At 42.5% G+C, this 25146-nt stretch overlaps 1 protein-coding gene across 7 annotated transcripts in view; it reads left to right on the plus strand.

The window, feature by feature from the left end:
• LOC140188328 (E3 ubiquitin-protein ligase arkadia-C-like) overlaps positions 1–23441 on the plus strand; it is a 172318-nt gene extending 148877 nt beyond the window's left edge. For all 7 annotated transcript variants that reach the window (XM_072244476.1, XM_072244471.1, XM_072244469.1 and 4 more), the window contains 2 exons: positions 10333–10471; positions 19018–23441. In XM_072244476.1, coding sequence (XP_072100577.1) covers positions 10333–10450 — 118 coding nt within the window. In that variant the 3' untranslated portion in view covers positions 10451–10471; positions 19018–23441. The remainder of the gene's footprint in view (positions 1–10332; positions 10472–19017) is intronic.
• Positions 23442–25146: the final 1705 nt, after the last annotated feature.

The raw sequence follows: 25146 nt of genomic DNA on the forward strand, positions 1-25146 counted from the left end.
TGTAGTTCATCCATGCAACCTTTAAATGCTTGCCATTGCATATCCACCGTCAATCCTTTTAGTGTCATTTGCCAGTCTATCTTAGCTAATTCACGTCTCATACCTTCAAAGTTACCCCTCTTTAAGTTCAGAACCTTTGTTTCTGAATTAACTCTGTCACTCTCCATCTTAATGAAGGATTCCACCATATTATGGTCACTGTTACCCAAGGGGCCTCTCACAACAAGATTGCGAATTAACCCTTCCTCATTGCTCAAAACCCAGTCCAGAATAGCCTGCTCTCTAGTTGGTTCCTCGACATGTTGGTTCAAAAAACCATCCCGCATACATTCCAAGAAATCCTCTTCCTCAGCACCTTTACCAATTTGGTTCACCCAATCTACATGTAGATTGAAGTCACCCATTATAACTGCTGTTCCTTTTTTGCACACATTTCTATTTTCCTGTTTAATACCATCTCCGACCTCACTACTACTGTTAGGTGGCCTGTACACAACTCCCACCAGCGTCTTCTGCCCCTTAGTGTTACGCAGCTCTACCCATATTGATTCCACATCTTCCCGGCTTATGTCCTTCCTTTCTATTGCGTTAATCTCTTCTTTAACCAGCAACACCACCCCACCTCCCCTTCCCTCATGTCTATCCCTCCTGAATATTGAATATCCCTGAACGTTGAGCTCCCATCCCTGGTCACCCTGGAGCCATGTCTCTGTGATCCCAACTATATCGTAATCATTAATAACAATCTGCACTTTCAATTCATCCACCTTATTACGAATGCTCCTTGCATTGACACACAAAGCCTTCAGGCACTCTTTTACAACTCTCTTAGCCCTTATACAATTATGCTGAAAAGTGGCCCTTTTTAATGCTTGCCCTGGATTTGTCGGCCTGCCACTTTTACTTTTCTCCTTAGTACTTTTTGCTTCTACCCTCACTTTACACCCCTCTGTCTCTCTGCACTGGTTCCCATCCCCCTGTTGTGAACTAACCTCCTCACGCCTAGCCTCTTTAACTTGATTCCCAGCCTCCAACCATTCTAGTTTAAAGTCACCTCAGTAGCCCCCGCTAATCTCCCTGCCAGGATATTGGTCCCCCTAGGATTCAAGTGTAACCCGTCCTTTTTGTACAGGTCACGCCTGCGCCAAAAGAGGTCCCAATGATCCAAAAACTTGAATCCCTGCCCCCTGCTCCAATCCCTCAGCCACGCATTTATCCTCCACCTCATCGCATTCCTACTCTCACTGTCGCGTGGCACAGGCAGTAATCCCGAGATTACTACCTTTGCAGTACATTCATTAAATATTTATATTTATCTCTCTTCAACCATTCTTGAGATATATACCCAAAATATATGGTCTTACTTGCTAAGTGTATTTATCTGTTAGTATATCATTGAAATTTGCAGAATATAACTTAATCGATCTACTCCCTGAACAAACAAGAACCAAGAAAAGTGAATAATAAAAAAAAGGTAACGAAGGTGTGGTTCCAAGGCTGGGGTCTCTAGATTACTCTGGGTTGGGCTAGAAGTAAACTCTATCAGTGGGGGATAGCCCCTCCTACTGTAGGTTGAGGGCCCCCGCTGCAGTATTTATAAAAGTAAGTAAAAAAAAAACTATGCCCATTACACAGAAATGATTTCCCTGTGTATTCCTCCCATGTATATATTCTCATTTAGGTGGGGGAAAAGGAATGAATAAATTAATTTTTTAAAAATTGAGTAATGTAAAATCCACATCATAACACGTATATCTCGAGATAGGTATATCACCGTCTATTTTTGCTTCCGTTTAGTTTATCAGCACTTTTAAAGTTAGCCAAACCTTATGGCTCTTCTGGAGGAGGTGAGGGCTGCCCTCGGAGAACTGACAGTCTCTTCCTGAAATCCTTCTCTCGTCCTGCTCCTGTCCCCTGCTTTCTAGGTTCTCTTACTATTTCCCAAGCAGCTCAGGACAACTGCTCAGCCAGAGTTTCCCTTGGTTTGACCACGCTAATGGACAGTCCTCTGTTGTTCATGTCTGTAGTCGCCTCCTCCACCGTCTGGTACTGTTGCATCGCAAGCACACTTTTTCAATTGAGGTTTGGTGGAACTACTACTAGAAGTCACCTTTAAGGATGAAAGGTGGAAAGTTTAAGGGGAACATGATGCAAAACCTCTTCACTCAGAGGGTTGAGAATGTGTGGAACAAGTTGCCAGTGGGAATGGTGCATGTGAGCTCGATTTCAAAAAGTACATGGATGGTAGGCATATGGAGGACTGTTGACCTGGTGCAGATTGATGCAAGTAGCCAGTTTAAGTGGCTCGGCAAAGAATTGATGTGCTGAAGGGCCTGTTTCTGTGCTGTATTTCCTATGACTCTAATACTTCCAGCATTAAGATAAGCATACTTCAACCTTCATGTCAATTTCCTGTCTCCTGCCTCTCCTTATTTACAGACTTGTTGGTCATATCATCCAGCTCCCACTCAATTCCTCCACTTTCTGACCTGGTGCTTTAATTTCTGACCCATAAAATACAGAAATATTAAAGAAATACTTTTGTAGATTATGAGAACACTCAGTTCTCTTTTATTGTCATTTAGAAATGCATACATGCATTAAGAAATGATACAATGTTTCTCCGGAGTGATATCACAGAAAACAAGACAGACCAAAGACTAACACTGACAAAACCACATAATTATAAAATATAATTACAGCAGTGCAAAGCAGTACCATAATTTGATGAAGAACAGTCCATAGGCACGGTAAAAAAAATAGTCTCAAAGTCCCAAGTTGATCGACTCCCGAGTCCCTGATAGCAGGCAGCAAAAGGGAGAAACTCCCTGCCATAAACCTCCAGGCACCGTCAACTTGCTGATACCTTGGAAGCAGCTGACCCCGGCCGACCCTGAGTCCATCTGTTCGAGAACTCCGAGCTTCCAAGTAGCCTCTCCGATACAGCCTCCCGAGCGCCTTCGACCTCTCCCTGGCCGCTGAAACACGCAAAGCCGAGGATTTCGAGGCCTTCAGCTCCAGAGATTCTGGTTACCACACAGTAGCAGCGGTAGCAAAGCAGACATTTCAGAAGTTTTCCAGATGTTCCGCTGTGCTCTCACGTCTGTCTCCATCAAATGAGGATTGTACACGGTCCCCTACTTGACAGATAACAGATATTCATCTCCTCGTGCCGCCATCTTCTCCCCCCTCCCGGGAGGATTTGAGTTCATGTTAATAGTTGAGTTCATGTTAATGCTAAAAGTCATACTATAAGGTTAACAGTTTCAGGGTGAAGGCAAGATTGAAAGAACTTGGCACTGGATGCCAAGAAAAAGTAGTGGAGAAATTTGCATGCCTGAAAAATATCGATTGATTCCAAAATCCTGATGAGATACATACGGAGGTCTTGAAAGAGGTAGCTGATTAAATGTGCATAAATTTTACTGTTGACTCCACAGATTAGAAACTATCAAATGCAACCCATTCTTTTTAAAGGACAAGACAAGATTTTTGCTGAGAGAAAGCAGTGTCAGCATTTTGGGGGCCTTGTGAATGGGCAAGGATATGTTAGATGGAGTGCAATCTGGAAAATAGTGGAAATTGCTTCAGCATAAAAAGAGCAAAAAACTAATTTTTCCTTTAAATAGTGAGAGTTTGAAAAACTGTTGGGGTTCAGAAGCAACAAGGTGTCCTTGTATATCACCAAGATACAGGAAGCAATTAAGCAATATTTACTGCAAGAGGATTTGAGTGTCATCCTGGTGAGACAGCACAGATTATTTTCCCATGGCAGTGTTTTTTCTTACAGAAACCATAGAAAAACTACAGCACAGAAACAGGCCTTCTGGCCCTTCTTGGCTGTTCCGAACTATTTTCTGCCTAGTCCCACTGACCTGCACACGGACCATATCCCTCCAGACACCTCCCATCCATGTATCTGTCCAATTTATTCTTAAATGTTAAAAAAGAACTCGCATTTACCACCTCGTCTGGCAGCTCATTACATACTCCCACCACTCTCTGTGTGAAGAAGCCCCCCCTAATGTTCCCTTTAAACTTTTCCCCCCTCACCCTTAACCCATGTCCTCTGGTTTTTTTCTCCCCTTGCCTCAGTGGAAAAAGCCTGCTTGCATTCGCTCTATCTATACCCATCATAATTTTATATACCTCTATCAAATCTTCCCCTCATTCTTCTACGCTCCATGGAATAAAGTCCTAACCTATTCAACCTTTCTCTGTAACTGAGTTTCTCAAGTCCCGGCAACATCCTTGTAAACCTTCTCTGCACTCTTTCAACCTTATTAATATCCTTCCTGTAATTTGGTGACCAAAACTGAACACAATACTCCATATTTGGCCTCACCAATGCCTTATACAACCTCATCATAACATTCCAGCTCTTATGCTCAATACTTTGATTAATAAAGGCCAATGTAACAAAAGCTCTCTTTACAACCCTATCTATCTGTGACGCTACTTTTAGGGAATTTTGTATCTGTATTCCCAGATCCCTCTGTTCTACTGCACACCTCAGTGCCTTACCATTTACCCTGTATGTTCTACCTTGGTTTGTCCTTCCAAAGTGCAGTACCTCACACTTGTCTGTATTAAACACCATCTACCATTTTTCAGCCCATTTTTCCAGCTGGTCCAAGTCCCTCTGCAGGCTCTGAAAACCTTCCACACTGTCCACCACACCTCCAATCTTTATAGCATCAGCAAATTTGCTGATCCAATTTACCACATTATCATCCAGATCATTGATATAGATGACAAATAACAATGGACCCAGCACTGATCCCTGTGGCACACCACTAGTCACAGGCCTCCACTCTGAGAAGCAATTTACCACCTCTCCATGTATACCTAGCGACTGAATTTTCCTTACTAACCTCCCATGCGGGACCTTGTCAAAGGCCTTACTGAAGTCCATGTAGACAACATCCACTGCCTTCCTTTCATCCACTTTCCTGGTAACCTCCTCGAAAAACTCCAATAGATTGGTCAAACATGATCTACCATGCACAAAGCCATGTTGACTCTCCCTAATAAGTCCCTGTCTATCCAAATGCTTGTAGATTCTGTCTCTTAGTATTCCCTCCAATAACTTACCCACTACTGACGTCAAATTTACCAGCCTATAATTTCCTGGATTACTTTCCGGTCCTTTTTTAAACAACAGAACACCGTGAGCTACTCTCTAATCCTCCGGCACCTCACCCGTAGACACCGACATTTTAAATATATCTGGCAGGGCCTCTCCAATTTCAACACTAGTTTCCTTCAAGGTCTGAGGGAATACCCCGTCAGGTCCTGGGGATTTATCCACTTTAATTTGCCTCAAGATAGCAAGCACCTCCTCCTTTTCAATCTGTACAGTTTCCATGATCTCACTACTTGTTTCCTTTAATTCCATAGACTTCATGCCAGTTTCCTTAGTAAATACAGATGCAAAAAAACCATTTAAGATCTCCCCCATTTCTTTTGGTTCTGCACATAGCCGACCACTCTGATCTTCAAGAGGACCAATTTTATCCCTTACCATCCTTTTACTGTTAACATACCTGTAAAAGCTCTTTGGATTATCCTTCACTTTGACTGCCAAGGGAACTTCATGTCTTCTTTTAGCCCTCCTGATTTCTTTCTTAAGTATTTTCTTGCACTTTTTATACTCCTCAAGCACCTTATGTACTCCCTGTTTCCTATACATGTCATATAACTCTCTCTTCTTCTTTATCAGAGTTGCAATATCCCTTGAGAACCAATGTTCCTTATTCTTATTCACTTTGCCTCTAATCCTGACAGGAACATACAAGCCCTGCACTCTCAAAATTTCTGCTTTGAAGGCTTCCCACTTACCGATCACATCCTTGCCAGAGAACAACCTGTCCCAATCCACGCTTTTTAGATCCTTTCTCATTCCTTCAGATTTGGCCTTCTTCCAGTTCAGAACCTCAGCCCTAGGACCAGATCTATCCTTGTCCATGATCAAGTTGAAACTAGTGGTGTTATGATCACTGGAACCAAAGTGCTCCCCTACACACACTTCTGTCACTTGTCCTAACTCGTTTCCTAACAGGAGATCCAATATTGCATCCCCTCTAGTTGGTACCTCCTTTTATATAAAGGAGGATACATTTGTGATAAGCAGAGTACTTTTAAAGTTCATCAGGTTGATGCTGGGATGGAAGATACGTTTTGCAAGAGGAGAAAATACAGAATAAAACCATCACTGGAGGAGCTCAGCAGGTCAAGCAGAGTTCTTCCAACATCTATGCTAGATTCAGGTATCTGCAACATCTATTGTAAATGGAGGGAGGTCAGTGTTTGAACACACTCAGTAATAAGACCATAGGATATAGAAGCAGAATCAAGTCATTTGGCCAGTCAGGTCTACTCCACCATTTCATCATGGCTAATCCATTTTCCCTCTTAGCACCAATCTCCTCCCTCCCCACCCCCACCCCATATCCCTTTATGCCCCGACCAATCAGGAATCTATCAACCTCTGCCTTAAATATATAGTCAAAAAGACAGCTGCCTGTGACAATGAATTCCACAGAGTTAGCACTCTCTAGTTAAAGAATTTCTCTTCACCTCAGTTCTAAAAGGACACTTCTCTATCCTGAGGCTGTATCGTCTCATCTGTGACACTCCCATCAGAGGAAACATTCTCTCCACATCCACTCTATCAAGACCTTTCACCATTTGATAGGTTTCAATTAGGTCACCCCTCATTCTTTTGAATTCCAGTGAATACAAACCCAGAGCCATCAAATACTCTTCATACGACAAGCCATTTAATCCTGGAATCATTTTCATGAACTTCCTTTGAACCCTCTCCAGTGAATAATAATTTAGAAGAATAAAAGATGATCTTGTTAATACAAACCCCATTTCCAGAAAAGTTGGGATATTTTCCAAAATGCAATAAAAACAAAAAGCTGTGATATGTTAATTCACGTGAACCTCTATTTAACTGACAAAAGTACATAGAAAAGATTTTCAATAGTTTTACTGACCAACTTAATTGTATTTTGTAAACATACACAAATTTAGAATTTGATGGCTGCAACACACTCAACAAAAGTTGGGATAGAGGCATGTTTACCATTGTGTTACATCACCTTTCCTTTTAATAACACTTTTTAATCGTTTTGGAACTGAGGATACTAATTGTAGTAGATTTGCAATTGGAAATTTTGTCCATTCTTGCTTGATATAAGACTTCAGCTACTCAACAGTCCATGGTCTCTGTTGTCTGATTCTCCTCTTCGTGATGCGCCATACGTTTTCAATAGGAGATTGAAGCAGGCCAGTCAAGCACACGCACTCTGTGTCTACAAAGCCACGCAGAATGTGGTCTGGCATTGTCCTGCTGAAATAAGCATGGACGTCCCGGGAAGAGACGTCACCTTGATGGCAACATATGTCTCTCTAAAATCCTAATATACGCCTCTGAGTCAATGGTACCTTCACATACATGCAACTCACCCATGCTGTGGGCACTGATGCACCCTCATACCATCACAGATGCTGGCTTTTGCACCTTTCGCTGATAACAATCTGGATGGTCGTTTTCATTTTTGGCATGCAGAACTTGACGCCCGTTTTTTCCGAAAACTAGCTGAAATGTGGACTCACCTGACCACAGCACATGGTTCCACAGTCTTTCGGTCCATCTGAGCTGAGCTCGGGCCCAGAGAACTCGCTGGCGTTTCTGCATAGAGTTGATATATGGCTTCCTCCTTGCGTAATACAGTTTCAAGTTGCACTTCTGGATGCAGCGACAGACTGTGTTGAGTGACAATGGTTTTCCGAAGTACTCCGGAGCCCAGGTGGCTATAATTGTCACAGTAGCATGACTGTTTCTTAGGCAGTGTCGCCTGAGGGCTCGAAGATCACGCACATTCAACAGTGGTTTCCGACCTTGCCCTTTACGCACTGAGATGTCTCTGAATTCTCTGAATCTTTTCACAATAATACGTACTGTAGATGTTGAAAGACCTAAATTCTCTCACGAATTTTGGTACAAAGGGGTGAGCCACAACCCATCCTTGCTTGCAAAGACTGAGCCTTTGATGGACACTACTTTTATACCCAGTCATGATACCTCACCTGCTACCAATTAGCCTGCTTAATGTGGAGTCTTCCAAACCGGTGTTACTTGAATATTCTATGCACTTGTCAATCTTATTTTAACTCTGTCCCAACTTTTGTTGCGTGTGTTGCAGCCATCAACTTCTAAATTTGTGTATATTTACAAAATACAATTAAGTTGGTCAGTAAAACTATTGAAAATCTTTTCTTTGTACTTTTGTCAGTTAAATAAAGGTTCACATGAATTAACATATCACAGATTTTTGTTTTTATTGCATTTTGGAAAATATCCCAACTTTTCTGGAAATGGGGTTTGTATTTTTTTCAGGGGTGTCCAAGACTGAAGGAAATAATGCACTCCTGGAAGTGGAAATAAAGGCAAACTCCAGATGCTGGAAATCTAAAATAACACAAAATCAGAGACGCACAAGATTCTGTATATGTTGAAAATCTTGAGCAACACTCAATGTTAACAAGATGATCCCAACGACCAATGTGACCAATGGCTACAAGCTGCAAATAATTCAGGAAACTACTACTACTTCTTACTATTTTAAAAATGCTTCTACTACTAAACTGTATGCGATTGGAGCACGTAATTTACATTTCGATGATGTCTTTTTGGGCCTACTCAGTGATCTGGCGCTTTTACTGTCTCTGGGGTAATTCAGCAAGGTTAAGACTGGAGTGTGCAGCCAAAAGGTGGCGTGCAAGCCCATGTTCAGGTCCCTCACTCCTCACAGATTAAAGTGTCAAGCAAGACTGAAATCGATGAGGATGATGTTGCACTGTCTACCTGCGTTTGACAGGTCTCCCTCTCTCTTGCTCACTGCTGCTGGAAGAAGGTGCAAGAGTCTTCCTCACACTGTAAGGTTTAATCAGCACAGCTTGTGGCTGCAGACACGTCTCTGTGGTTCTTGTTACATCTGTTTTTAGTTACTTTTTTATGTTATTTTTGCACTGTTTGGGGTGCTTCAGCATGTGTTGGTTCTGTGGTCTGCAGTCAACAAATGACAGCGCTATCCTGAACACTCCTGGACTGTTCTGAGGACTCTGCAGTTTGATATTTAATATTCTGTGTGCTATTTGCTCATAATTTGCCATTTGCACAAGTTGTTCTTTTTCTCATGTGTTGGATGTTTGATGTTTTCTTTGAACGGGTTCCATGGTGTTTCGTTGTTTCGTGGCTGTCCATGGGAGGACGAATCTCAGGGTTGTGTTCTGTATACATACTTTGATAATAAATATACTTTGAATTTTTGAAATGCCTGAAAAACTCAGCAGGTTGGGCAGCAACTGTTAATGTTTCAGGTTGAAGAAGTGCTTCCTCTGGTTCTGATGTTTTGCATTATTATGTAAAGATCATATTACCCTATAAAGTTCAAGTTTAATTGTCATAGCCATACATGAATACAGCCAAATGAAACCATGTTATTCTAAGGTGCAGAACAGTACCAATAGCCATACACAGCACAAGGCACACAATAGCACCTATAAAATAGCAGTAAAATACAGTCACACAAAAAAAGGATATAGTCCATATCCCCAAGTCCATGAATGTTGCTGAAGTCTGCAGTTGAACACAATGTAACTTGTCTTCTGCTGAGCAAACTCTGGAGGCAGCACTGACTCCAACACATACACTGACATAAACTGCCTACAACACTCCAGTGCAGCACACAGACTCTGGTGCCACCCTCTTGGGCAGCTGCAAACAGATGACACTGCAACTTGAGGCTTAGTGGCTGAGGCCATGGAGCTCCTCTGTCACTCGCCCCCCCCCCCCACCTTTTGCCAGTGAACTGGACTTACAGTGTCCCTGATTAACAATGTCCAACATGTTCTTTTGATCACAAGAAAAGTGACTAAGGTGATCACTCGCTGTTAGACTGCATGCCTGCTTCGCACACCCACTCTAACACTGACAACAGCAGCTTCTTCAGTTTCTCTGCCAACTTGCAACTTGCTGATGAGCAGACTTTAAGTTTTTAATGTCCAGCAGGGTCTTGCGATTGTAAAAAGTGCATTTAAAAAAGACAATAACGCCTTTGGCCCCATAGGAGCTGCTGCTTCTGAGTGCATTGCCCTTTTACCTGAAAGCATCTTCACCCTTAAATGAATATTTTGATAATATTTATGATATTATAATTCAGTGATTAGGTTATAAAGAGCATGTGAGACCATTATGACAATGAATAATGAGGTACTGAAGTAACTGACCAAACAAAACTTGTTTATTGTTCTTTTCAGGCGTCTCCCTTGTATGCACCTTTTCCACCAGATCTGTGTGGATCAGTGGTTAGCCACCAGTAAGAAGTGTCCAATTTGTCGAGTAGACATTGAAGCCCAGATGCCTGTTGACATCTAATTAGCCATTAGAAATAAAAAGGTAAAGTAATTGATTAGAAATTCAATAACAGAGTGGGTAAAGGCACCTTTCTAGTTTTCTCCATTGCCAGGAATTGGAATAATAGGTATTAATATATTTAGGTGAAACTGCACTGATTATATACTAATGAATTTTTGATCTTTGGTGTTCTCTTGTGTTCACTGTTCTGTGATTAGTCATATCTATAAGCACCCACCATGTACCATTACTCAATGATTGATACCAAATGATTTTTTTTTCCAAGAATTGTCCTATGTAACTGCCCTATGTAATTTTTCAAAGAACCAAATAGTCCCATACAACTATTTAATTGTATCTATACCTTGTCTGAAAAACCTTTAGCTAGCAATGTTCATTTACCTTTCTTGTTCCACCTTGGAATTGCAATTGGTTTATTTTGTCACATGTATTGAGATACAGTGAAAAGTTTATCTTGCTTACTATTCATACAGATCACAGTGCATTGAGGTAGGACAAGGTAAACCAATAACAATGCAGAATTAAGTGTAACGTGCAGAGGAAGTGCAGTGCAGAAAAACAATATCATAAGATCAGAAGGTAGATTGAGATGTCATGAGTCATTCTTCTCGTACTGTGCAACCATTTAATAGTCTTATAATGCCAGGTAGAAGCTGTCCTTGAGCCTGGTGGAATGTATCTTCTGTCTAATGAAATAGAGAAGAGAGAATGTCTGGTGTGAGTGGGGCCTTTGATTATGAAGTAGCAAAAAATAGAGACAGAGTCATAGACCATAAGACATAGCAGCAGAATTGAGTCATTCCTTGTTCAATCATGGCTGATCCTTTTCCCCCCTCCTCAGCCCCACTCCCCTGCTTTCTCCATGTAACCTTTAATGCCACGTCCAATCAAGAACCTATCAAGTTCTTCTTTAAATACACCAAACAACCTGGCTTCCAAAGCTGCCTGTAGTACTACATTCCACAAATTCACCACCCTATGGCTAAAGAAACTTCTCCGCATCTCTGTTTTAAATGAACGCCCCTCTATCTTGAGGCTGTACCCTCTTGTCCTATGCTACCATAGGAAGCATCCTTTCTACATCTACTCTGTCTAGGCCTTTCAACATTTGAAAGGTTTCAATGAGATCCTCCTCATCCTTCTAAATTCCAGCGAGTACAGACACAATGCTATCAAACATTTGTCGTATAATAACCCTTTCATTCCTGGAATCATCCTTGTGAACCTCCTCTGAACCCTCTCCAATGCCAGCATATCTTTTCTTAGTTAAGGAGCTTAAAACTATTCACAGTGCTCAACGTGAGGCCTCACCAGTGCCTTATAAAGCCTCAGCATCACATCCCTGCTCTTGTAATCTAGACCTCTTGAAATGAATGCTCACTTTGCATTTGCCTTCCTCACCGCCAACTCTACCTGCAAGTTAACCTTCAGGGTGTTCTGCACAAGGACTCCCAGGTCCTTTTGCTTCTCAGATTTTTGGATTTTCTGCCCATTTAGAAAGTAGTCTTCACATTTATTTCTACTGCCAAAGTGCATGATCATGCATGTTCCAATATTGTATTTCATTTGCCACTCTTGCCCATTCTCCTAATCTGTCTTAAGTCCTTCTGCAGCCTACCTGTTTCCTCAACACTACCTGCCCCTCCACCAATCTGCAAACTTGGTAATAAAGCCATCTATTGCATCATCTAAATCATTGATATACAGCACAAAAAGAAGCAGTTCCAACACCAACCCCTGTGGAACGCCATTAGTCACTGGCAACCAACCAGAAAAGGATCCTTTTATTCCCACTTGCTGCCTCCTAGCAATCAGCCAATGCTCTAAGCAAGCCAGAAGCTTTCCTGTAATACCACGGGCTCTTAAGCAGCCTCATGTGTGGCACCATGTCAAAGGCCTTCTGAAAGTCCAAATATACAACATCCACTGCATCCCCTTTATCTATCCTGTGTGTATTCTCCTCAAAGAATTCCAACTGGTTCGTCAGGCAAGATTTCCTAAGGAAACCATGCTGATTTTGTCCTATCTTGTTCTGTGTCACCAAGAACTCCATTATCTCGTCCTTAAGAATTGACTCCAACATTTTCCCAACCACTGAGGTCAGGCTAACTGGTCTATAATTTCCTTTCTGCTACCTTCCTCCTTTATTAAAGGGTGGAGTGACATTTTCAATTTTCCAGTCATCTGGCACCATGCCAGAATCCAATGAGTTACTAATGCCTCCACAATCTCTACCACTACGTCTTTCAGAACCAACAGGTGTAGTTCATCTGGTCCGGGTGACCGAAGTCTTTCAACTTTTTGAGCACCTTCTTCCTTGTAATAGTAACTGCAATCACTTCTCTTCCCACACACTCTTCAACATCTGGCACACTGTTAGTGTCTTCCACAGTGAAGACTGATGCAAAATACTAATTTAGTTCATCTGCCATTTCCTTGCCCCCCCCCCCCCCCGGTTATTATTCCAGCCTCATTTTCTAGTGGTCTCATCTCTCTCATCTTTCATTTTGTTAGCTCTTTTATTTTTTTCTTTCTTTGTCAATCTTTTTGTTGATTTAAAAGGAGCATAAATACAAACAAGAGGAGAATTATCTCAAATATATAAATAACAATACAAACAGAAAGTGAAATAGACATTATCAAAATCCTACATAGTGTTAAGCTAGTATGCAGTGTATAATAAAAAAGAAGACAGCTAATTCTCCTATCAATTCATGGAGAGAAAAAATTTTTAAATGAAGAAAAAAAAAACCACTACACTATACAAAAAAAAGAAAAAAAAGGGACTGGGCAGTCCATTCTGAGGATACAACCAAAAAGAAGAAAGAAAGACTTTCTGATCAAATCTAAAACTTCAAAAAAAATTGGAAGAATAATAAATCAAATCAAATGAAAATATTGAATAAAAGGTCGCCAGATTTGCTCAAATTTAGAGGATGTATCAAATGTCTGACTTCTTATTTTCTCTAAACTTAAACAGGACATAATGGAGGAAAGCCAAAAAAAGACAGTATTAGAGTCCTTCCACTTCAGTAAAATGGCTCTCCTAGCCACTTCCTGGTTCCGATGGGATAATCCCAAATATTGCCGTAAATAAATTAGGTTGTAGGTCCAGATCCGAGACTTTTGATAACGTTTTAAAAACATCTCTCCAAGACCAAAACATATGAGTTAAAGTGGCCACCTCAATATTACGTCTGTCACAAATAGGATTGATGTTGGAAAAAATACGTGCTAGTTTATCCTTTGATTTATGGGCCTGATGCACTACCTTGAACTGTATCAAGGAATGACGAGCACAAATAGATGAGTTATTATCCAAATGAAAAATCTTACTCCATTGATTATCTGAAAATGACTCTAGAAATTCCAATTCCCAACCACGTTTAATTTTATCATTAGATATCATTCGTAAATTCAATAGCCATTTATAAATTATAGCTATCAACCCTTTTTGAAGTGGTTTAAGCTGAAAGAGAGCATCTGTCATATTAGGTGGATAAGCAGAAGAGTAACTTGGCAAACCACATAAAAAATTCCCAACTTGTAAGTATCTAAAAAAAAGTGTACATTAGATAAAATATATTTATCCACTAACTGAGAAAAAGACATTAAACAATCCCCCAAAAGCAAATCTGAAAATCTCTTTTATTTTTTACATACTAGAAAAAGCTTTTACTATCCACTTTGATATTGTTTGCTACCTTTCTTTTCCCTCCTAATGATTCTTTTAGTTGCTCTCTGTAGGGTTTTTAAGGTTTTCCAATTCTCTGTCTTCCCACTAATTTCTGCTTTGCCATATGCCCTCTTTTTTGCTTTTTCATTAGCTTTCACTTCTCTTGTCAGCCACGGTTGTACTAGTTTGTCATTTGAATATATGTTCATTTTTGGAATACATCTATCCTGCACCTTCTTCATTTTTCCCAGAAGCTGACAGCATTGTTTCACTGCTGCCATCCCTCCCAGCATCTCCTTACAATTACTTTGGCCAACTCCTCTCTCATACCACTGTAATTTCCTTTATGCCACTGAAATACTGCTATGTCATACTTTACTTTTACTCTATCAAATTTCAAGTTGAACGTAGTCATACTGTGATCACTGTCTTGTAAGGGTTCTTTTACCTTAAGCTCCCTAATCACTTCTGGTTCATTACATCACATCCAATCCAGTATAGCTGATCCCCTAGTGGGCTCAATGACAAACTGCTCTAAAAAGCCATCTCATAGGCATTCTACAAACTCTCTCTCCTGAGATCCATTTCCAACCTGATTTTTTCAACCTGATTTTCCCAATCGACCTCCATGAAAAGGAGGCTGGTTTCTATGATATGCTGAGCTGTGTCCACAACTCTGCAGTTTCTTACAGTTATTTGCAGAGCAGTTGCCATACCAAGCTGTGCATTGGTAAGAATTGATAACAGTCAATGGGGACATGCCAAATTTCCTTAGCTTCCCGAGGTAGTGGAATCAATGGTGAGATCGGACCAGACAGGCTATCGGTGATGTTCACTTCTAGGATCTTGAAACTCTACCTTCTCAACCGCAATGTCGTTGATGTAGATAAGAACATGTGGACTACCTCCATTCCTGAAGTTAACAACCAGCTCTTTTGTTTTGCTGCATTGAGGGAAAAAGTTGTTGTTATGACACCACGTTATTAAGCTATCTCCTTCCACTACTCTGGCTCATTATAATTTAAGTATGGCACACTATGGAGTTAGGAAATGGACTTTAGAAATATTCATATCATCCTGCCACATGCCTGTCTTCATCCTTACTTTACCTATTTCTTGGACTCCTTAAAATTCTGCACTGCCAATCTGACGCTTTCCTTATTCCAAACTTTGCTTCCTCTGCCTTCAAGTCTCTTGCCACATCTGTGCGTTCCATGTCCAGTTTTGTCTCTTACCTTTCTGGTTTCTCATCTCCTGGCAGATTAGTATACAAGTTCTGCAATGACAGAGACAAAAGGTTCATGCATAGTTATTGGTCCCAGTCACCTTGAGGTGCATATTGGCATCAATGACATGGGCAGAAAGGGGGAAAAGGTCCGACACAGTGAATATACAGAGTTAGGAAAGAGGATCCAAGGTTGTAATCCCTGGATTACTCCCTGTGCCCTGTGCAGGTAGGAATGAGATGTAAAACGGATTAATGGAGTGGCTGCAGTGATGGTGCAGGAGACAGGATTTCAAGTTCGTGGATCATTGGAACCTTTTCTGGGGAAGGGTTAACCTGTACAAGAGGAATGGATTGCACCTGAACTGGAGGGGAACCAATATCCTGGCCAGGAGGTTTGCTGATGCTACTTGGAAGAGTTTAAACTCTTCCAGGAGGCCTGGGAACTGGCGCCCCAGTTCTGTAAGGGAAGGATTGGACTGGAAGCAAGATGTTAGGGGACATATTGAAAGGCAAAATGAAAATGACAGGTATGATGTGTCAGATAGTTTGAAATATATATATTTTAATGCTAGGTGTATTATGAGTGAGGGTGGTGAACTTAGACCGTGGATCAGTACATGGAAGGGGCAGGAGTGGGTGATTAATTTACCAGATTTTTGATGTTTTGATAGAAGAAGGAGATAAACGAGGAGGTGGAGTTACACTACTAATTAGGGACAATATCACAGCTTCACTCAGAAGAGACATAATGGAGGGGTCAGACATTTGGACGGAACTCAGGAATACAAGGATATAATCACACTGATGGAATTGTACTACAGAGCCCCTAATAGCCACTGATCCCGGTGACCAGAAATGTAATTAGATTAAGAAGATGTGTAAAACTAGTAGGGTTGATCATGGGGGATTTCAACTTCCCTAATTTAAACTGGGACCTTCTTAGTATAAAGAGTTTAGATGGGTGAATTTATTAAGTGTATCCAGAAAGGTTTCTTGAATCAGCATGCGGACAGTCCAACAAGAGGAAGAGATATTCTGGACCTGGTGTTGGGTAATGAGCCTGGCCAGGTGACTGACCAGGTGGATGAACAGTTAGGGAACAATAACCACGGCTCCTTATCTTTCAGGATAGCTATAGATAAGGTCTTTGTAGGAGAGTTTTAAATTTGAGTAGGGAAAATTACCAGGGCATTAGGCAGGAATTAAGATGCATTAATTAGGAACACCTTTTCTCCGGCAAGTCCACACCAGACATATGGAGGATCAATTGCATAGAGTATAGGAAAGGTATGTTCTGTTAGAAGGTGTGTTCCTGTTAGAAGGAAGGACGGGAATGGAAAGATGAGAACCTTGGATGTACAGAGAGGTTATGAATTTAGTCAAGAAGAAAAAGGATAAGTATGTAAAGTTTTGGAAGTCAGGATCAAATAAATCACTTCAGGAGTATAAGGAAGCCAGAAAAAAGCTAAAGAAGGGAATTAGGAAAACCAGGAGGGGCCATGAAAAATCCCTGGCAAGTAGGATAAGGTGAATTCCAGGGCATAAAGAGTAAGAGAATAACTAGGGAGAGGGTGGGATGCATGGAATGTGAGTGAGGTACTTGTTGAGTACTTTGCTTCAGTATTTGTGAAGGAAAAGGATATGGAGGACCAGGAGGTCAGTCGTGTATAGATACATTAGGGGATTTAGAGGTCAAGGAGAAGGAAGAGTTGGGCCCCCAAAGAAATGTTAAGGTGGATAAGTCCTCAGGACCTAATGGGATTTATCACAGGATTTTGAAGGAGACAAGAGATGAGATTACTGGGCATTTGATCAGTATGTTTTGAGTCCTCTCTAGGCATAGGTGAAGACCCAGAGGACTGGCAAGTATCTAATGTTGTACCCCTATTTAAGAAGGAAGCAAAGGAAAATCCTGGGAAATTGCTGGAGAAAATTCTTAGGGATAGGATCAACATCAATGGGATGGCAGTTGAGAGGGTGAGTAGTTTCAAGTTCCTCAGTATACACATCACCGAAGGTCTCACCTGGACTGTACACACTGGCTGTGTGGCAAAAAAAAAGCACAACAGCATCTCTTCCACCTCAGGCAACTGAAGAAGTTGGGCATAAACCCCCAAATCCCTTCTACAGGGGCACCATTGAGAGCATCCTGACTGGCTGTATCACCGTCTGGTTGGGCACTGCAGAGAGGGGTACAGACAGCCCAGCGCATCTGTGGATATGAACTTCCCTCCATTGAGGGCATTTACAGCAGCAGGTGCGTAAAGAAGGCCTGAAAGATCATCAGTTATCCCAACCATAAACTGTTTCAACTGCTTCTGTCTGGCAAAGGGTACCACAGCATTAAAGCCAAGACCAACAGGCTACAGGACAGCTTCTTTCTACAAGCCATTCGACTTATAAGTTCACATGTCTGTACACTGCGACGGAGTTGAAATGCACAACATCGTGCTGTACTCTTCTACGTTCTATTGTTTTTACTTATTTATTGAGATACAACCTGGAATTAGCTCTTCCGGTCTTTCAAGTCATGTCTCCCAGCAACCCCTGATTTAACCTTCGCCTAATTACAGGAAAATTTACAGTGATCAATTAACCTACCCACTGGTGCATTTTTGGACAGTGGGAGAAAACCAGAGCACCCAGAGGAAACGTACATGGGGAAAATGTGCAAACTTCTTACAGAGCGAGGCGGGAATTGAACTTGAGTCACTGGTACTGTAAAGCATTGTGCTAGCCACTACACTAGTGTAATTGTTTGATTGTTTATCAAACCTAATCACAAATTGTAGAATGAGAGACAGCTCTGGTAGAATCCACACTCCAGTAAAGCTAATTATGTAGGAATGAGGCTGGAATTAGTTGTTAGATTGTGAATTTTCTGTGCAGATTATGTGATCGTTCAGCGTTTTGCTTTTATTTCAGATTTTCAGCATCAACAGTTTACAAGAGTTTATATTGTTTTTATATGCAACAATATATAAAACAAGGGTAGTAAAAAGAAAATTGTAGAGGCAGTTACAGGAGAAATTAAAGCATTACATTATTATTTTGTGTCTATATTGTATTTGATAAAGTTAGCAGGTGAGGGAATGCAATGTCAAATGACAGCAAGAAATCATTAACCACTGCTGAAGAAATTATTGGAAACTGCAGCCAGATACATCACCATAGACGTGATAGACTGCAACCTACAGCAGAGATATCAAAGTTTGTGGATACATTGGTGATCAGCTTCAAAAATTCCCTCCAATTTGCAGCAATCTTAGCAACATTATAAGGTGACGTAAGTAAAAGTTCAAACAGGAGAATTACTGAGGTTGAAGGATTTGTTCCGTAAGGAGAGATGGAGACAATTAGGCTGATGTTCCCTTAAGCTCAAACTGGTGATAAAAGAGAGATGATGGAGAACTGAGAAGGAGTGATCTTGAAACTCAGAGCTAAGACTTCTGTAACATTGACCAATGAGGCGTTGATTATTTTTGAATCTTAGGATTCACAGCAAGAAGAGGAAACTGGTAGATAATAAAGATAGAAATTGAACAAAGTTGAGAGGAATGCTATTGTGCATCAAAACCAGCACAGACTGGTTGAGCCAAGCTGCTTGTTTCGGTTTTCCCTGTTGAGAGGATTGTCAACAAATGTTTTTTTTCCTTTGCTTAGGTGTTGGTGTTGTTCCTTGAGCATGCTGGCTTGCATCTGGAATATGCAAGAGGCTGCGGCGGGCTTTGACTGAAGTGCAAAAGGCTGTCCACTACCTGGGCCTGTGTACAGCAGCCAGCTGTTCTTCTGCTGCAGGAAGAACCATTGCATAACTGAAGATCCAAGCTAGGCAGTCACCAGGCATTGTTCCCAAATCAGCCTTACATCAAAGGACCAGCATACTTCTGTCCCTGTGTTCTCATCAACTCCTTTGATTTGTTCAGTAGGACTTACCTGACAGTGTTACTGTATACTACTCTGAGTTTCAAATGTCTCCTCGGATATAATATTCTAGCTGTTTGCAAATAATTAAATTAAGTTGCCTTCTGATATTCGTTGTTCTGAATGTGCTTTATGACATGTGGTGAAACACATGCTTTTCCTCCCGTGCACAGGTGCTGATATCAGAGGCCATTGTAAGCATATGTATGATGAGGGAAGAAAGTGGTGGTGCTACAGCTGTCTTTTGATCTGAGCAATGCATCTGGGATTTGGTGTGGCTGCAACTCCTTTCACTCAGGGTTCCCTGGCTTCCTAAATGTGTGCCCTAGAGGTCTATGGATAACCTGGCCGAGCAGGGTCTGCCAGTCCCGGTTCAGTGATTGACCTGGTGAGAACCCCAGCTTCTCCTGAAGCTGGCCAGGCTTTCCTCACCTCTCTGACAGGAACACTGGTCGCTATTTTAAATGCTGTTGACCCCAGGTCTCACAGTTCTTAGGTTTTAGAAACATAGAAAATCTACAGTGCAATACAGGCCCCATTGGCCCACAAAGCTGTGCGGAACATGTCCTTACCTTAGATATTACCTAGGGTTACCCATAGCCCTCTATTTTTCTGAGCTCCATGTACCTGTCCAGGAGTCTCTTAAAAGACCCTGTTGTATCCGCCTCTATCATCGTCGCCGGCAGCCCATTCCACGCACTCACCACTCTCTGCCTAAAAAAACTTAACCCTGACATCTCACTCTCCCTGATTTGCTAGACTGATACCAGCAGATGGTGACTTTCCAGTGGGGATGGACTCACTGGGTGAGTAAATTCCCTGATATCAACCACCCTTGTCCACCCCCAGGTCCAGGGTCAGCAAATCAGCTCCCCAGGTTCCCCAGTCTACTAGTTACAGCCAGGGTGACTGTTTACCTGGTGTTCTGTACTGGAGTTACCAGTTACCCTGACTTGACCCCAGCAGCAGAAGCAGAACCAAGGAGGACCGAGCAGAGAGGGCGGGAGGAGGTAATCAGGCCTTTCAGGCCCAGAGCAGCAGCTTTGGTGAGTATCGACTCAGTGGATGTTCCTGCTGACTCAGGAGTGGGTAACTAGAACTCAATTAAGACGATGATATAGGGACAGAATTAGGCCATCTGGCCCATTGAGCCTGCTCCACCATTTCATCATGGCTGTTAGATATTTCCTTTCAGCCTCCCACTCTAATATCCCTTCATGCCCTGACCAATCACAAATCTATCAACCTCTGCCTTAAATATATATAAAGACAACCTCCAGAGCTGCCTGTGGCAACAAATTCCACAGATTCACCTCTCTCTGGCTAAAGAAATTCCTCCTCATCTCTGTTGTAAATGGATGCCCCTCTATTCTGAGGCCGTCCTCTGGTCTTAGTCTCTCACACCATAGGAAACATCCTCTTCACATCCACTCTGTCAAGGCCTGTCAACTAAAGAGTATAACTCTGACCCAGGTGGCAGGTGAATGCTGTTCCATGAAATGTCCCTCCTGTGGTACATGGGGGATGATAAGGTCCCTGCTGTCCATGTGAACGCGATGTGTCTAGCTGCAGCTCCTGACTGTCTGTATCATGTAGCTGGGCCTGTGTCTGGACTTGCTGATAGCACATTTAGGAACATCTCAGAGTAGCAGAGGAGCCAGATTATCATGGCCTTGTTCAGTTCAATCAGCATGGTGTTGTGGGTGAGGGGGGGAAGGTGAGTTCCCACAACAAGAATTTCGGTAGTTGGGTAACAGATTAAAGAGCGCTGTGGTATCTTTACAGTGGAATTGGACCTCTTTCATTTCCTGGTATATGTTGTTGAAGCCAATGGTCCAAATTTCCTGGGTAGAAATTGGATTAAAAATATGCCAATGGTGTTGTCCTGCATCAACCATATTGGGGATGGGGTGGAAGGGGAAGAACCTTGCATTGACTTCTCTTTTGCAAAAGCAACAGTCAGTTTTCCAAGCTGATGCTTCAGGTCAATACCGTCAGCTAAGTTCAAGTTTAAAGTTTTACACGGCCTGCTATAGTGCCATGGAGCCACAATAGTGTAGCTGTTACTGCAATGCTATTACAGCTCAGGGTTTTCTGGAGTTCAGAATTCAATATTGGCACCATGTGTAAGAAGTCAGTATGTCCTTGTGAAATGAGTGGGTTTTCCCTCGAGTGCTCTGGTTTCCTCCCATGATCCAAGATATCCACCCTAATTTACCTCAGGATAGCAAACAGCTCTGTAATCTGTACAGGGTCTATGAAGTTGATGCCATTTTGCCTCATTCTGTGTCCATCTGAGTTGCAAAAAAAAGTAATTTAGATCTCTGCCATCTGTTTTACCAGACAGAATGGATTAGCATTCTGATCTTCCAGACAAAAAATATTGTCCCTTGAATCCTTTAACTCTTAATATCTGTAGAATCCCTTGGTATTCACCTTCACTTTCTTTTAACCTTCCTGATTTCTTTTGTAAGTGTTTTCTTGCCATTCTTATACTTCATAATTACCTACTTTCTTTCTACCTGTCTATACCTGCTATGCAACTCCTCTTTTTCTTTTCAACAGGGCCGCAATATCTCTTGGAGAACACAGTTCCCTACACTTGTTATCTTTTCCTTTTATTCTGGCAGGTACATACAAGTTTTGTACTCTCAAAATTTCGCCTTTGAAAGCATCCCACGTATCTAGTACACGTTTGCCAGAAAAAGGCCTGTCCCAATCCACATTTGCAGATCTTCTCTGATACCATCAAAATTGACATTTCAATTTTACTCACAAATACTGACTGCAAACCTCATGGAAACATCTTAACATAACTTCCCATATGATTCTGAGTTGTTTGAGACCTGTTTTATCACTATTGTCTTCAAGATAAAAAAGTTGTTTTCTCTCTGCTTACAGTGCTATGACATTAAAAGAAGTATACTTTTCAATCTTACTCAAAAGTACTGACTGCAACCCTGATGGAAACATCTTAGCATTACTCCCCATATCATTCTGAGTTGTTTGAGACCTGTTTTATCATTGATCTCTTCAAGATAAAAAAAAGTTGTTTTCTGAGTGCATACAGTGCTTTGACATTAAAATAAGAATACATTTCAATTTTACTCAAAAGTACTGACTACAAACCTGATGGAAACATCTTACCATAACTCCCTATATGATTCTGGGTTGTTTGAGACATGTTTTATCATGGAACTCTTCAAGATAAAAAAGTTGATTTCTCATTGCAGACAGTGCTTTGGCATTAAAAGAAGTATAGAATTCAATTTTACTCAAAAGTACTGACTGCAAACCTGATGGAAACATATGAACTTAACTCCCCATTTGATTCTGAGTTGTTTGAGAGCTGTTTTATCACTGAGCTCTTCAAGATAAAAAAAAGTTCTTTTCGCAGTGCATACAGAGCTTTGACATTAAAAGAAGCATACATTTCAATTTTACTCAAAAGTACTGACTGCAAACCTGATGGAATCATCTTACCATAACTCCCCATATGATTCTGGGTTGTTTAAGACCTGTTTTATCACTGAGCTCTTCAAGATAAAAAAGTTGTTTTCTCAGTACATACAGTGCTTTGACATTAAAAGAAGTATACATTTCAATTTTACTCAAAAGTACTGACCGCAAACCTGTTGGAATCATCTTACCATAACTCCTCATATGATTCTGAGTTGTTTCAGACCTGTTTTATCACTGAGCTCCAAAAAAAAGTTGTTTTCTCAGTGTACAGGGTCTTTCTTCTTTGTTAGATTTAAAATGGCTTCTTTTGTTATGTTATACTGGGGAATGCTGAGAAAGTCTCTAGTTAGACAGTTGCTTGGGTTATCGTAGATAGCAGGGTGCTATTAACCAATGGGTGGTCATGTACCGTTTTGTTTTTGGGTACAATGCTGTATCATATGACTGGGAACGGGGTTTTTGCGGGGAGTCGGAGGAGAGACGAGGAGGACGGCGGACGTGCGGAGAGGCTCCGGTCGATCACTCCGGGTGGTCCCGAGCCGTGAGTCAACAGGATCCTGGTGGTCGTCAGGAATCGATTGAGCTCCAACGGTTGCGCGTGATGAACTTGGACTTTGATAAGTGTTGGCGCCTTTTTTTTTCCATTACTTCCCTTTCTGTATCGAATTTATATTAATGTCATAGAATTAGTTATATCTATAAAGTGTACTTGTTAAAATTTACTGGTGTGCTGGCTGATGATTGATGTTTGGGATTGATTCGGGCGGCGACCAACCTTCTTGGGAGTGTTGAGGCGGGTGCTGGGTGAGATTTCCCCTAGACATATACGAACCAATATAATGGAACGTTACAAGTGGGGGCTACCATCCTGGATTTGGATTTTCGGTAAAGCTGTAATAGTCGTCGCGTTAAGTGGTGTGAAGATGGATCGAGATAAGATTGTAAATTAGTGTGAATTGGAGGTACCGGTGAATCATGCGTGCGTGCTAAGTGGGGTCGATTTCCGCATTCCGGCAGATGTACTGGTGCGAGGGTTGAGTTTGATTAAAGGTATCGGGCAGGTAGTACTTATAGCTAGAAGGTGTAGGAAAGAACTGGAGTCCAGCTGGATGTTGGTGCGGACGAGTGCCGACGTCATGACGTTGGAACTACCAGCGACAGTCCACGTCCAGGGGGAGGCAGGGCCGTGGGATCTCCACACCCTCCCGGAGGACGAAAGTGAGGAGGTGCCGGAGGAGCAGCTAGATGAGACCCCAGGGGAGGTGCCAGTAGCCAGGGGTGGAGGTGTGGAGTGGGAAGGCTTGGTCAGGCCCCGTCTCCCAGTTAGGGTTGAGACCTCCGAGTTAGCGGCTTCCATTACCTCCCTGGCGAGAAGGGTTCGATGCCCCGCCCGAAGCTGAGAATTTTCTCGGGAGCCAAGCCCACCCCGGAAGGGGAGGATGAATTTGAGACCTGGGTTGAGGATACATCCCAGTTGTTAGAGGTGTGGCCAGTTTCGGATGAGGAAAAGAGACAGCGATTGGTGGAAAGCTTAAGGGGCGGGGCGGCCCGAGTGGTCCGCGATTTGAGAGCGGAACGCCCTTCGGCTTCCCTGTCGGAGTGTTTGGACGCTTTGGAGGAAGTGTTTGGACTGCCAGGAGATCCCTGGCAACATTTAGCGGAGTTTCAAGAGATGGGGCAGGGAAGAGGGGAAAAGCTCTCAGAATACATTTTCCGGCTGGAAGGGAAGCTTACGGTGCTGCGGCACCAAGGGGCAGTGAGGGCGGACGAAGTGGCGAAGTTGAGGATGAGCCAGATATGTAGAGGTTCCCGGGAGGATGACAGGGTGGCTTGGAGTATCCGGCAGTCATATAAGAGGAGCCCCCCTCCATCATTCGGGCAGCTGATTAGAGAGGTACGGGCGGAGGAGAGTGCTTCGGGCCGACTAGGGGGCTCGGACCCCCGGTGACGGTCTTCAGCGGTTCAGGAGGTGGTAGCCGGGGTGAGATCAGAGAAATCCAAGGGGTCCCTGTGGGGGCATACCGGGAGGAGCGAGGCGGTGGGTAGCGGGTGCTATAACTGTGGGAGAGAGGGGCATTTCCGGCGGAATGTGAGTGGCCGGGGGTGTGCTACAGCTGTGGGGAAGCGGGTCACTTGCGGAGGGATTGTGAGAGACGAGATGCTTCGAGGGGGGAATGCCTCCGGGCCACTAAGAAGGGAGAGGTGTCGGGAAACCTAGGAGAGGCTCAGTGAGAGAACGGACTGGAGTCTCGGGAGGAACACGTTCCCAGAAAACAGCTATGGAACCCCAGAAAGTACAAGCCCAAATTCCGGATAGACTGATGGGACCCCGTTCCAGCGTGGCCCTACGGATAGAGGGAATCTTTGCGAAAGTCAACCTTGACAACCGGGTCGCAGGTTATCTTA

The sequence above is a fragment of the Mobula birostris genome, chromosome 26, assembly GCF_030028105.1.
Source record: "Mobula birostris isolate sMobBir1 chromosome 26, sMobBir1.hap1, whole genome shotgun sequence".
Lineage (NCBI taxonomy): Eukaryota > Metazoa > Chordata > Chondrichthyes > Myliobatiformes > Myliobatidae > Mobula > Mobula birostris.